The sequence below is a fragment of the Trichechus manatus genome, unplaced genomic scaffold, assembly GCF_000243295.1.
Source record: "Trichechus manatus latirostris isolate Lorelei unplaced genomic scaffold, TriManLat1.0 scaffold00233, whole genome shotgun sequence".
Taxonomy (NCBI): Eukaryota; Metazoa; Chordata; class Mammalia; order Sirenia; family Trichechidae; genus Trichechus; species Trichechus manatus.
Window position 1 is genome coordinate 288,243 of NW_004444169.1, and position 15,063 is coordinate 303,305.

Genomic DNA, 15,063 nt, shown 5'->3' on the forward strand with positions numbered 1-15,063 from the left:
GCAGAACTCAAATTCTAGTAAAAAGATCAGACTTAATGGTCTGAGACTGGAGGAACCCCAGAAAGCATGGCCCCCGGACTCCCTGTCAACCCAGAACTAAAACCATTCCCAAGGCCAACTATTCAGACGAAGACTAGACTGGACTATGGGACATAAAATGATACTTGTGAAGAGTGTGCTTCTTAGCTCAAGTAGATACATGAGACTAAATGCGCAGTTCCTGTCCAGAGGTGAGATGAGAAGGCAGAGAGGGTCAGGAGCTGGCTGAATGGACATGGGAAATCAGGGGTGAAAAGGAGGAGTGTGCTGTCACAGTATAGGGAGAGCAATTAGGGTCACATAACAATGTATGTATACATTTTGATATGAGAGACTAACTTGAATTGTAAACTTCCATTTAAAGTACAACACTAAAATAAAATAAAATAAAAAGATATACTTACAACAATGACAAAAAACAAAAAAGAGTAGCTGCTGAGGCTGCTTATGTACAACCAAACACCTCATGGGATTTGGTTCCTTGGTTTGGTGGGTTAGGGTCATGGTTTCATGGGACACCCCAGTTAATTGGCCTAATAACGTGTTTGGTGCTTCTGTTCTACCTCCTAGTTTGCTGCACAGGGCCTGAGGTCTTAAAAGCTTGCAAGCAGTCATTCGAGGCACAACAATTGGTCTCTATTCGCCTAGAGCAACAGAGGAAGAAGGACAGCCAAGAACAGGAAGAAGAAATGAAATGTGTGGCTGACTGCCTCAATGAACAACTGCCTCCTCTGCCATGAGACTCACTTGGAAAAGGAGGGTGAGAATGGTTGCACAACTTGATGAATGTAACAATGTCATTGAATTGTACATGTGGAACTGTTGAATTGGTATTTATGTTCTGCTGTGTATATTCTCAACAACAACAAAAATGAATAATTAAAAACTAAAACCTATCCCCCACGTAAGATATGAAGAGTCCACTGCACATTAAAAATTCAGCTCTGCCACTTATTAGCTGTGTAATCTTGAGTAAATTATTTAAACCTCTCTCCGTTTCAGTTTCCTTATCTTGTAAAATGGAGATAACAGTACCAGTCCTCACTGGGTTGTCATGAGGAATAACAAAGATAAAGCAACTAAGGAATTAGAAAAGTATCTAAGCACTTAGAATAAGTGCTCAACAAATATTTACTGTTATTAACTGTAATTTTCAGATAAGAATTACCTATTTCACAGACCTATCTTATTTTACTAAGGAGGAAACCAAATCTTAGAGTCAGTAACTTACCCAAAGTAAGAATTTGACTGCAGTCAATTTGGTCTCCAAAGCCAGACAATGCTCTAAGAATGAAGATTAGTGGTTTTTTTTTTGGATCATGGACTCCTCTGATAATTGGATGCAAACTATGAGTCCTCTCCCCAGAAAAGTACTCAAACACACACAATCTTTTATAGAACTTCAATACTGGGGGGGATCCCAAACCCTCCTTATCTTAGAAATAAGGCAAGAGCCAAGTGTAAAATATTCTGAATGTCAGGATAAAACCAAGAAATCAAACCCACTGCCATTGAGTCGATTCAGACCCAGCCACCCTACAGGACAGAGAAGAACCGCCTCATAGGATTTCCAAGAACGTAAATCTTTGTGGAAGCAGACTGCCACATCTTTCTCCCATGCAGCAGCTGGTGAGTTTGAACTGCCGACCTTTCGGTTAGCTTAACCACTGTGCCACCAGAACATCTATTCCCCCCACCTAGCTCTGGCTCCTTTCCATAGCCTGAAACAGCCAGAGTCACCATTTAAGAACAGTGCTAAATGGCTCTTACAGAGCTAATCCATTTCAGAGAGAAAATGATGCCTGGAAAAGCCCAGTACCTCATCAACTAACACCAAAGACTGAGAAGCCCCAGACTTCCAACACCTACTGTAGCTGCAATTCTCCTTACAGCCCAAGCTCACAGTAGAGTTATAAATGAACTTTAAAATAAGAAAGTATTACCCAAACAGGCAGGAAAGACCAGCATTGCTTTGTAATCTTATGGAGTACTCTCACTAAGTCAAATCCCTAATTGGACAGGCATGGAGCTTTAAGAGGAAGGCTGAAACGACTTAAGTGGACTTTATAACTCTGTAGTAGCTCTCACTCATCCACACACACAACTGACATATGCTTATGAGAAATCTATTAAAGTAGCACCTCCTTCTACTTGGTAATATTACCCTAGTTTGAGTTGTTGAACCATGTGAATGAATTAAAATAGCATTCCTAAGAAATATTCCGTATTTCAATCATTTTCTTCATGAATTAATATCATCAATAAGCACAGCAGCAGCTACACTGCAAGTACAGTAATAGATGCTCTGAGATAAATCACCTTGCTCAAGCTTTACAACCACCTTGCAAGTTAGGTATTTATTCCCATTTTACACAGTGGGAAAGTGAGACGATGAGTGGTTAAGTAACTTGAAAAGGTGCCCAGCTAATCGTCAGCAGGGATTTCATATGCTAGTCTGTCTTATTGGGTTATTTAAATAATGATGAATAGCAGCTATACGAGCACCTACTATGGGCCACTTATCTAACAAACATTATCTTTAATCCACTCATCTATCCAAAAACATAAGCATTATCATAATCCCCATTTTTCAGGTGGGAAAACTGACACTCAGTGAGGCAAACAAACTTGCCCAAGGTTGCCGGTAAATGGTAGAGCAGAGAATGGCATGTGATTTTCAACCCAGATGCGTCTAGTTCTTTTCACTACACCCTAAGAGTAGAATCTACATCTTCTACTTCTTGGTACTGCTTCTTCCTCCCCCAATGTCTACCAGGCTATGGTACCTGACCCAGGGTACTCTCCCCACCACCCACCTTCTCCAGCAGGGCCTTTCGTAGACGTCGCTCTTCCTGCACCATGATGAACATCTCCTTATGCACAGCTGCTGCCAGGTTCAGGTCCAGCTTCTCTGGGCAGGCAGCCATCTTGCAAATGAGCTCCTCATGGGAGAAGACGCAGTATCTTCGGAGCCGGCGGTAGTGCTCAATGCACTGGCGCCCAGCAGGCAGCTACGGACAGGTTCAAGGTTGAGTGTGGCCAAATCTGGAGGCCGTAGTGCCTCAGCTTCACGACAACACTCCTGTTTTTGCCTGCCAGTCCACCAACACTCCAAACTCACCCAGTCAGCAGTGCAAAAGTTGACAGCCTCAGCAAAGTTGTAGCCTTGGTTGAAGCCACTGTGGTAAGCACGGGGAAAGGTGATGACAAATTCTCCTGCACACTGGTTTGTGCGGACAACCTGAGGAAGAAGAAAAGCCAAAGCTGGTGAGACAGAAATTTTTCACAGTCTGCATAAACCTGATTTAAGTGCAGGGTCCTTAAAGAGACAAAGGAAAGCCTCAGGAACACAGTCTGACAACAGAATCCCAGATCCTCCAACACTTAAAGGACTGTGGTCTTTGCTCACAAGTTTGTGATTTGTGTTGGCAGATAACAGTTAAAAGATTTGAGAGTCAAAAGTAGGAAGTGTACATACCAAAATATTTCAACTTTCCTGGTAATTTTTATAAAAATACTTCTCATTAAACTAGCAAAGCTTTTTTCACAAATATTTACTTTTATCAGTCATATATGCAGTGTCAAGAATCAGCAGGCCCTGACTCCTCCCTGCCATTCTCCCCTCCCCCTGCCCCAGAGGCAATCAGTTTCACCTCTTCCAATTATTTTTGTAGTTACCTTCATGTTACCCTAAATAACATAAGATTTAGACTATGTTAGGAGTCCCTGGGTGGTGCAAAGAGTTAACGCATTCAGCTGTTAACCGAAAGGTTGGAGGTTACATTCCACCCACAGGTGCCTCAAAAGAAAGGCCTGGTGATCTATTTCCAAAAAATCAGCCACTGAAAACCCTATGGAGCACAGTTCTACTCTGACACACACAGGGTCACCATGAGTCAGAAAATACGCCATGGCCAACAGTTCTTTTTAGACTATGTTAAAAATAGCCTCCTGTTTCTCAATTTGATCATTTTCTATGCAAGTATTAATGGTTTAATCCCAAACTTCTAACAAGTATCCAAATCTCCTCTCTCCTATCAACTTTCACCTTTCTGTAGCAGTCTCTCAGGGAGTCTTCTAATCTGTTCCAATCTAGACCCACTGTCCTCCCTGGACCATCACTCTCCTGGGACAAACCTGTTCCCTAGATCCCATGTCTTCCTCCTTATTTCTTTGTTGTGCTCTAGCTTCTTCCAAGAGCTTCCTGAGAAATAGCGGGAAGAACTTTTTTGTGAAAATGTCTCTTTTTCTACTCTCACACTTGATTGATAATTTGACTGGATATAGAATTCTAAGTTGAAAATCATTTTCAAGGTATTGCTCTAAATCTTCTAGTTCCAGTACTGCTGTTGAAAAGTCTGAAGCCATTCTGATTCCTAATGCTTTGAATTAAACTTATTTTCTCTCTCAGGAAACTTACAGGATTTTTCTGGTCTCAGTGTTTGATACGAAAATTCATAAGATACGCCCTTGGTGTGGATCTGTTTTCATCCATGTACTAGGTGGGCTCTTCGATTATATAAACTTATATCCTTCAGTTCTAGGAAATTTTCTCGAATGATTTCATTCTCTGTTTTCTCTATTCTCTTTCCAGAACTCCCATCATTTGAATATTGAACCTCCTGTACAGATCCTCCAATTTTCTTCATCTTTATCTTTTTATTCTATTTTTCTGGGAGATTTCCTTTTTATCTTCTAAATCTTCTTTTGAGTTTTTCACTTCTGCTATCATGATTTTAATTTCCAAGAGCTCTTTTTGGTTTTAGGTATGTTCCTTTTTAATAGCATCTTGTTCTTATTTCACGTTGACAACATATGCTTATTCTGAAGATACTAAGATTTCTTTTCCTTTTTTTTTTAAAGTGTACTTCTCCCTACCTAGTTGCTGTTTCTCCAAATTGATTTTTTTTTCTGGTTGTTTGGTTCTCTTTCACTTCATAGGTTTTTCTCAGTTGTCTGTTAATCTGTGGCTATCTGCTTATATTTAAGAGATAAAAAAACTAAATGGTATCTCTGAGTACATAAGCTTGTCATCTGTGAGCTTCACTACAGGGTGATCTGACTGGGCCATTTAGTTTGGGAAACTCTAGTTAGTTCTCTCCTCTAAGGCTGGTCAGATTCCTCAGAGAAAACTACCAATTTCTTGCCTTTAGGAAAAAAGTGTGGCTGCCAGTGTTCTAAGACCCATGTGGAGGGAGATGGCTGGGAAGCTCAACATTCACTATGAACACATAGATGTATCCTAGCTATTTTCACTGTAACTTCATCCTCAACTGGACGTAGAAGACCTCAATCCAGAAACTGTTTTAACTTTTCAAAAATAAATCTCGTCTTTTGCTAGAGTGATGGAGGGTCAGATTCCCAGTTGCCCAGCACGGGAGGAGATCTCAGTTTCTTATAGACTTGAACCTATTCTTATTTTAACCCTATCCATCTTTACCCCCAGAATGCCTGGTGCCATCAACTCTGAACCTTTCAGGGATTCTGCAGTATAAACCAGATTGGTTCTCAGATATCTCAGGACTGGCTTAAGACTCAGTTTTCTCATCTATCTGTTTTCTAGTTTAAAAATTTTGTTTTGTTTTGAAATCATTGATTCTTATTTTCCTCCATCTCTGTAATTTTTTTTTTTTTTTTTAATTTTAGGGGGTTTCAACTAGGAGTGTAAGCAGCCATGTGTATGTTTAAGTCATCTTTACTGAGCTATCTCACAAAGCTTTTTAAGATGAATATTCAATACTAGTGAAAACCAAAACCAAACCCGTTGCTGTCGAGTCGATTCCGACTCACAGTGACCCTATAGGACAGGGTAGAACTGCCCCATAGGGTTTCCAAGGAGCAGCTGGTAGATTCAAACTGCCGACCTTTTGGTTAGCAGCCGAGCTCTTAACCACTACACCACCAGGGCTCCAATGCTAGTGAAGATACAGTGAAATAGGTACCTTGCTGATAAAGGGATCAATAGATTCTACTCTCTGGAAAGTAAATTTGTTAATATATACCAAGAACCTAAAATGTTTATACCCTTCAACCCGATGACTCCTCTGCTAGGATTCTAGATTAATTTGGAGAGAATTAACATCCTAATAATATTGAATCTTCCCATTCATGAACATATCTCCACATTTACTTGGGTCATACATCAGGTCTCCTCCCCAATATTTTCCTTTTCTCTAATCTATCCCGGCTTACAGGCAACACAAGCATTTCTTGCCTATATTATTGCATGAGTCTCCATTATCAACCACAAGAATGGTTTTCTAAAATCTGCAAATGTGACCATGTCATGCCTCTCCTGAGAGCCCCTCACTTGAATCCCATCCCGACAGGCAAACTTATTCTTCCTCTATAAACCTTTTCCGACTGCCCCTTCCTAAGTGACCCAGTTTTCTTGTTCTTTTGTAGCACCTCTTAAACTTTACTCCCCTAGTTTACTCATCTCTGTCTTCCACTCAACTATGCATACACAGTAAAGGCAGGGACTAGTTTATTTACCTTCAGGGTGCTGACCAAAGGCCTCGCACACATAAGTAGCTCTAGAAATATTGCTGAATCATCTAGTCCCGGCCTTAATTTTATAGATGTGAAAACTGAGTCCCAGAGAAACCTCAGATAGAACAAGAAGTAGAACCTAGCACTCCTGATTCTTCGTCTCAACCTGTCCCCTCATTTTGGCAATGTCACTTTACTCTGTTCTATGTGGGTGTTTAGAAAAGCTCACCTCACAATCTACAGCTGTTAAAAATGAGAATTATGAATAGCCAAAAGGAAAAAAACCACCCAAATGTCCATCAGCTGGTGAACAGATAAACAAAATATGGTATATTCATACAATGGAATATTATTCAGCCAAAGAAAAAATGAAGTACTGACACATGCTAAAATGTGGATAAACCTCAAAAACATTATTCTAAATGAAAGAATAAGAAGAAAACTAGCTCAGGTGTTAGGTAGCTTATTGTAAGTTTTATAGTGATTAGAAACATAAATCCTTTACGAGTAGACGCGAGCATCTCAGTGTTAACAGAAGAACTGAAGATTGTAGTTTTGTTTTTAAATGGTATAATCAGCATGATTTTAGAAGTCATTATTATCTGTATGGGGGCAGTAGTGGTTCAGTGGCAGAATTCTCACCTTCCATGTAGAAGACCCTGGTTTGATTCCTGACCAATGCCCTTTAAGCACAGCCACCATCCCTGTCAGTGCTGCTTTAATGCTGAACAGGATTCAGCAGAGCTTCTAGACTAAGACAGACTAGGAAGAACAGCCCAGTGATCTATTGCCCAAAATCAGCCAATGAAAACTCTATGGATCACAATGCTCCAATCCTGGTGTGAATGGAGTCGTCATGAGTCAGGCGCCAACTTGATGGCAGCTAACAACAGAGTGACAGAAGCCAGACACAAAAAGCCATATATTACACGATTTCATTTATATGAAATGTCCAGAAAAGGCAAATTTATACAGACATAAAGCAAATTAGTGGTTGCCAAGGGACTGGGGTTAGAATGGGGAAATGACTACAAATGGGCATGAGCGATCTTTTTGGGGTAATGGATACGTAAAACTGGACTGTGGTAGTATATGCAACTCTGAAATTCACTGAATTGTGTACTTAAAATGGGTGAATTTTCTACTGTGTAAATTATACTGCACTAAAGTGGCTTTTAAAAAAGGATGGTTATAAATATTACATAGTAATTAAATAAAAATCATCCCAGACCAGCACTGTCCAATACAAATATAATGCTAGCCACATATGTAATTTTAAATTTTCCAGTAGCCACATTAAAAACAGGTGAAATTAACTTCAATACATTTTAGTTAACGGAACATATTCACGTTATCATTTCAATGTGTAATTGGTATATAAAATTATTAATGAGATAGTTTACATTCTTTGTTTCGTACTAACTTGAAATCCAATGTATACAGGATTTCAGCACCTTTCAGTTGGGACTAGTCACATTTCAAGTACTTGATAGCTATATGTGGCTAGCGGCTACCGAACTGGACAGTGCAGTTCTAGGCTATGAAACTTACAAAACAGATGATAAAATTCACACACTGATTACTGCTATATCAAAATTCACATAGAAAAACAATAGGGAAACATAATGAGGTATTCAGGGTAGAGGGAATACGGATGACTTCTCTATTTTCCATTTTATGGAAACGGGTCATGTTTCTTTTTAACAAAAATGATATATTATGTATCTATAAAAAGAAATGGCCTTCTCCCACCAAAGGAGGCCCCAGAGAAGAGGCTAGAAGATAGCTCAGAGGGAGTTCCAGCTGGCTAAACTGCAGCATGCCAGCGTAAGAACACGGAAATCACAGATGCCTTGGATTGGGGGGATATTGCCAAGGCCAAAGAGACTGAAGATGCTGGGAACTACCTATAGAAGGGGCAGGGCAGATAGAAGGCAGGGTGGTGAAGCAGCAGCTGGCCAGAGAAGCTGGTGTGCCAAGCGGGAGAAATGATGTGGAAGTAGAAACAAAGAACGTGTGTTTAAAAGTCTGTGATAAAGTTTTTTGTTTTTTAAAAAGGTAAGAATTGAACAGCTCCATGACAATCTTGGAGCCCTCGTGGCACAATGGTTAAGTGCTCAGTTGCTAACCAAAAGGTTGGCAGTTTGAATCCACCAGTCGCTCCTTGGAAACCCTATGGGACAGTTCTACTCTGTTCTATAGGGTAGCTATGAGTTGGAATGGACTTGATGGCAACGGGTTTGGTTTTTTTTTTTGGATGCTGTGCTATGGGTCAGGAAAAGCAGCATATGAGGAAAGGTCAGACTACATGTGTACTTGTGAAGCAGCATAAGTGGAAGGTCCTTGATCGTCTCAACATCTCGAGTCCAGTAATTCTTAAATGGGTAAAAGAAAGAGGGAAAAGAATATCCCTTTCTGAGTGGAGGAGAGTTGCCTGAACTGTTGTAGGATGCCTTTCCCTGTCCAATTCCCTGGATATTCCCAACCTCAGTTAAACATCACTGAAGTGTATAATAAAAAAAAATGGTACTCTTAGGGTGTATAGTACATCAAAACAATATGAAGGTAAGAAGAAATTCAGGTGAGAAACACTGCTCTAGTCAAGGTCCTACTGTTCAGATGCCCAGGGTTATCTCAGACAGTAATTCAATATTTACTGATTGCCTATAATATTCCATGTATTAGACTAAGTGGCAGGGTGGCCAAGGCCAGAGGGGATAGATGGGAATAGACAGAAGTAGTACGGAGTAAGACTTGAAGCAGAGATGGAGAATGTACTACTTACTACTCCTTCAAGACTGTGGATCAGGCTGTTTTAAGACCCACGCCAAATAAATTGGTCGACGCTGATCAATACTAGAAATTCCCTAACAGGTAAGCCAGGCTGTCTACCCAGCATACATTTTATAGGGTGGGAGAGAAATACACAGAGAATAGACCAGGTCTCTGGGTTCAACTTTTAAATTGTTAAGTAAAAAGACCTACTCACTGCTCTGTGAAAGATAACAGTACAGAAAGTGTGAAAGAGACTGACAGTTGTCCCCCAATATTCATTCTTGCCTTCTTTCATAATAACATGACCTCCAATTTGTAGCTGGTACATGACCATTCAGAATAAAAATCACATTTCCCAGTTTCCCTTGCAGCTGGACGTGGCCATGTGACTACGTTTTGACTAACAGGAGATGAGTGATGTGTGCCCTTATAAGTTAAGGGCATTTAACCAGTGTTTCCATTTCCCTCTTCTACTGGCTAGAATAATAAGCCATCCTTAAGGTGTTACCCTCAATCACATGGCCCACAGGGCTCACCATCACACTGTATAACTAGCCACTATTATTTTGAATATCTATTAGAGTGGAAAAGGTCCCTAGGTGGTGCAAATAGTTTGCACTTGACTCTTAACCTAAAGGTTGGCAGTTCGAACCCACCCAGTGGCACTGTAGAAGAAAGAACTGGCAATAGGCTTCCATAAAGATTACAGCCAAGAAAACCCTATGGAGCAGTTGTACTCTGTAACACGTGGGGTCACCATGAGTTGGAATCAACTTGATGGCAACAGATTTACTAGAGTGGTCAAACATACAGTCCGACTAATATAGACCGGGAATGAGAAAGGGGAAAGATTCCAGATGACAACTACCACCACCACAAAGGACAGCACTAAATTATTTCTACCTGTTATGGATTGAATTGTGTCCCCTAAAAAGATATGTTGAAGTCTTAACCCCTGGTACCTTTGATTGTGACCTTGTTTGGAAATGGGCTCTCTGAAGATGTTATCAGTTAACATGAGGTCATACTGCAGTAGAGTGGATCCTAATCCAATGAGTGGTGTCTTTATAAAGAGGAGAAGAGACACCAACAGACACACAGAGGGAAGAACACCATGTGATAACAGAGGCAGAGACTGCTGCAGCTGCAAGTCAACGAATGCCTGGGGCTACCAGAAGCTAGGAGAGACAAAAAAGGATCTTCCCCTTCAGACTTCGGAAAGAGCATGACCCTGACAACACTCAAAATTCAGACTTCTAGCCTCCAGAACTGTGAGACAATAAATTTCTGCTCTTACAAGTCACCCAATTTGTGGTACTTTGTTACAACAGCCCTAGGAAACTAACACACTACTCCTTGTCCCTGTTTCCTGGGCACTCACCGGCACACCATGGGACATGAGGGTGTTGGGATTCATGAGGGTGACAAGTTGGTGCAAGAGGTCAGGCTGGCTATCAAACAGCTCAGGTGTCAGCTTCTTCATCACCTCTTCCAAATGTTCAGCTGCAAGCGAGGGTACTCCATACCAGGTCTTTGGCTCACCCCTGCCCAAGCAGAAAGGGGACACACAGAGTGGTCACATCCATGGTCATGCAGGGAGCCTGCCCTGACTGCCTCCCTGGCCCCTCAGGGCCCCACTTACCAGTGGAGGTAGTTAATGGAGTAACTCCAGTGATCCTCAATATGCCAGCAAAATGCTGAGAAAACCATGCCCACATAGAGCCACGGCACCTTCATGCCTGAGATATCTGCATTGATGTGGCACAGTACTGACTGCTCCAATACTGGCATCACATTCAGGTTCCAACCACTGGTAGCATACTCCTGTCAGGTCAGGTATTTGCAGAAAGGGGATGAGGATTATGCTAAGGGAACGAAGATCTTAAGTTATTTGCTCTGGCCTGGGAACCTTAATTTTGAGGTCACAGATCTTTTTGAAACATCTAAGCAATATTATAGGTTTGCTCTCCCTAAAAGTATACACACACAAAATTTTACGTTCAATTTCAGGGAGATTACAGATACACTTACCATCAAAATACCTACAAATTAAAAACCCTTGCTCTGCAACTTGAAGATTAGATAGAAACCTCAGTGGGCAGTTTATGAGGACAACTCAGAAAAGGAGGGTGAGAACGTTTGCACAACTCGAAGAATGTAATCAATGTCACTGAATTGTACCTGCTGAAACTGTTGAATTGGTACATGTTTTGCTGTGTATATTCTCGACAACAACAAAATAAATTATAATAAATAAACAAACAACAACAGTAGTAACAGAGCAGCCACCCCACCCCCTCCCTGACCCCTGACATCTGGAAAAAACAAAACACTGCTATGAACCAAAAGACACTTTTCCCTTGAGGTAGACCTGGGTCCTCACTTTTTCCTGCGGATACAAACCCAGTCCCTGAACATTTCTTATGAATGGAGCCAGGCACCCTGCCAGGCATTTCACATACCTTCTCATTTAACTCTTATAACAAATTTACAAGGTAGATGTTGTCCCCATCTTACAGATAAAGAGGTAGGCTCAGAGAGGTGAAAGAACCAACCTTATGTCTGCACATACCAAGTGCTAGGCTGTATTCTTTACATGCACCATTTCATCTCACCGCAATCATGTAAGGCAGACGTAATTATCCCCATATTACAGCAATACTGAGTTTTTCAGATATTAAATGAGTTGCCTAAACTCACCCAGCTGACATATAACCATAAATCATCCACTCACCTCCTCCTCAGGAGTTAGATGCCGCTTATTGTCACTGACAGGGAAACCGCTGCCAAATTCTTTGGAATGGATGTCAGCTCCATACTCAACAGTCACATCTTCTTCAATGCTATTCACCAGCCGCCAGAACTCTTTCTCCACAAGTTCTGTGGGCACCATCTGGGGGAACAGGGGTTGCAGATAACTGTGGACTATCATATCCTGGACCCACTGTCCCAAGAGGACTGAGACCATCAGACACCAACACCTACAACCCTGGCCCCAGTACTACCCCAGCCCTCCATCACCTACGTGCACGGGCATGTTGAAGTAGTCAGCTTTAAAGGAGTCAGCCATCTCGCCAAAGCTCTGCAGTGTGTATTCCCGGGTAGCCTGCTCAAAGCCAAAGGCTTCAGGGGGCCGCTTACACTCCTGAAACTCAAAAGAGAACATGTCACCAAGGCAGAGGCAAGAAGTGGAGAATCCTTAACAGTGGAACTGGAATATGAGGTAGGAGTAGGGAGGGAGAACAACCCTAGCTCTGTACTAGGCTCCTGAGGTAGGCTTCAATTTTATACCTCCACCTTTTGCTCCTATCATTTCAGTTAAATTAGTTTTTTCATTCCCCACATACATTTCTACCATGCTTTTGCTCAAACAGATTCTCCCTACTGGAATGTCCTCTTCCAACTTCTTTCACTGATACTTCAAATCCCAACTCCAGTCCCACAGCCTCCAGGAAGCCTTCCCTCATCACCACAGCCCATGACTGTTTCTTCCTTTAGGACTTTACCATCTAAACCATGGACTCTCCTATGCTCTTCTGCCACCATTTTTCTCTCTAGCTAAAATGTGAGTTCATACAGGGTGTTCAGGGAAGCATTCCTATGCCTAGACTGGAACTACAGGCCTGGGAAAATGAACTGAGGCAGCAGATTCTACAGCGTCAACCCTACACTGTTCTTTTAAATTGTCTCAGAAGACAGAATGTGGATCTACCTCACTCTGTTCATAGTTTTAAATCAGAATTGTGTGTACCCCAGAGTAAGACACATAACCTGCTCATTTCTGAAAAATAAATGTCAGTCTGGTTCACTGGCCCACAACCACTTAGGGAAAAGAGCCAAGGAAAGGTGGCAGTCTTCCTTGTCCACGATACCGTTTGTATCCAAACTCCTCCCACTGGAACTTCCACTACCAAGGCCCTTATGTACTGCTCTGATCTCTTTCCTCATCTGTGTGTCTGTGTGTGTTTACACATGAACTTGCACACTCAGTCTCCATGACCATAGCTGAGGCCTTAAGATAAGGTTTCTGGGTCCAGAAACACAGAGACAAAGGTAGAAGCACCCAGAATTTGGATGAAGGTAGGCCACTCATGAAACATCCCTGCCAAACTTCCCAGGCCTTAGACTTCACTGCCACTTCAGTTGTTCTCCTCACTGCCCCTACCCACACTAGATACGTTCTCCCCTGTGTACCTTTGCTCCTGCCATTTCTCCAACCCCAGTCTGAAATACCTCTCCTAATTAAAGTCTGCTGTTGTGTTGTTGTTAGGTGCCATCTAGTCAATTTTGACTCATAGTGACCCCATGTGACAGAATAGAACTGCCCCCATAGGGTTTCCTTGGCTGAAATCTTTATGGGAGCAGATCGCCAGGTCTTTTTTCCTGCAGAGCCGCTGGTGGGTTTGAACCATGCCCACCTGTCGGTTAGTAGCCAAGTGCTTAACCACTGCACCACCAGGGCTCACTAGTTAAAAGTTTACATCATTGCAAACCAATCCAAATGTCACAGTAAGAGGAAAACAACTAAACAAATATTATATCTGTGTGATGGACTGTCATGTATCTCCTAAAAGAAAAAAATCATACTTGTGAATAAATTTAACACAGAAAAATGATAATGAAATAACAAATGAAAACATGTAAGATCCCAAACTTGTTAAAGATAGTTCTAAATATGCAACAGAAAAAAGATAAGAAAAAAATATCAGACTATATTAACAGGTAGTAGGATGATAGATCATTTTTCTATTTTCTAAGCATTCTAAAAAACAAGACAAAAAATGTGGCAATCAAAAGAACAACGTTTTCTTAATATTCCTGCCCTTCAAATCTCATTCCTGACATCTTCTCTGATTACTGCCCTTAGTCATTTTCCTCTTCTCTGAACTTCTACACCTCAGAATTTCCAACGCACAATTTAGCATCTGGTTGTACGTCATCACATACAGTCTGTCTAATCATAAATCTTGCCTCCCCAGGTAGTCTGGGAGCTCCCAGAGGACAGAAGCAAAAGGTGAGTCTCCTCTTCCTCCTCTTTCCCTGAAAGCTCTGCCCAGCCTAGCCTCACCCCAGGCACCTAAAACATAAGACTGTGACTGAGCTAGGAAGCAGCCCTCAACAAGGCCAGATGAAGGAAGACAAGGACACCCTATGAGGCATATGTGGACTGGGGCTGGGGGGGCCTTACCGCCATGACACACTTTGGGCACCGCCAGACACCCTTGGGGATCTCAGGTAGAGGAGGCAGCAGGCAAAAAATGTGGTAGTTGTCATCACAGCCGTCACACAGCAAGAGCTTGTCATCTTCATCCCCTCGGGAGCACATCCGGCATACATATGACTCGATCTGCCAGGGGAGGGAAGCAAAAGTTCATCAACCGAAACCCTGTCCAGCCTTCAAACATCGGGCCCCTCCAGACAGTACCCCAGTCCACAGAGCTCTCCATTACAAACCCACTGTTTGCTGGCTGGATCAGTCATGGTCCTTGGACAGGCTATTCATACTAGGTCTGGAGTTTAACTGCAGAGCTGTGAGAGTAGGCTCTTTATCATACAATCATTTGTTCAATAAACTTACTGAACACCTACATATACAGCACTATGCTAGACTCCCCGGTCACAGAGATGGATAAGACATGGTTTCTGCCTTCTAAGAGTACACAGAACTCTAGAAATACATGCTCATAAAAATTAAAACCACAGAGTGAAAACTGCCAGTAGCAGCGCATAAAGGGTACTGTAGGAGCCTAGAGAAGG

At 41.9% G+C, this 15,063-nt stretch overlaps 1 protein-coding gene across 9 annotated transcripts in view; it reads right to left on the bottom strand.

The window, feature by feature from the left end:
* Nucleotides 1-15,063, bottom strand: part of KDM5C (lysine demethylase 5C) — a 68,831-nt gene that overhangs the window by 43,894 nt on the left and 9,874 nt on the right. For all 9 annotated transcript variants that reach the window (XM_023743056.1, XM_023743054.1, XM_023743058.1 and 6 more), the window contains 7 exons: nucleotides 14,495-14,653; nucleotides 12,332-12,451; nucleotides 12,041-12,199; nucleotides 10,949-11,130; nucleotides 10,688-10,850; nucleotides 3,161-3,280; nucleotides 2,856-3,050 (listed from right to left, as the gene is read on the bottom strand). In XM_023743056.1, the coding sequence (XP_023598824.1) occupies nucleotides 2,856-3,050; nucleotides 3,161-3,280; nucleotides 10,688-10,850; nucleotides 10,949-11,130; nucleotides 12,041-12,199; nucleotides 12,332-12,451; nucleotides 14,495-14,653 (1,098 nt within the window). The remainder of the gene's footprint in view (nucleotides 1-2,855; nucleotides 3,051-3,160; nucleotides 3,281-10,687; nucleotides 10,851-10,948; nucleotides 11,131-12,040; nucleotides 12,200-12,331; nucleotides 12,452-14,494; nucleotides 14,654-15,063) is intronic.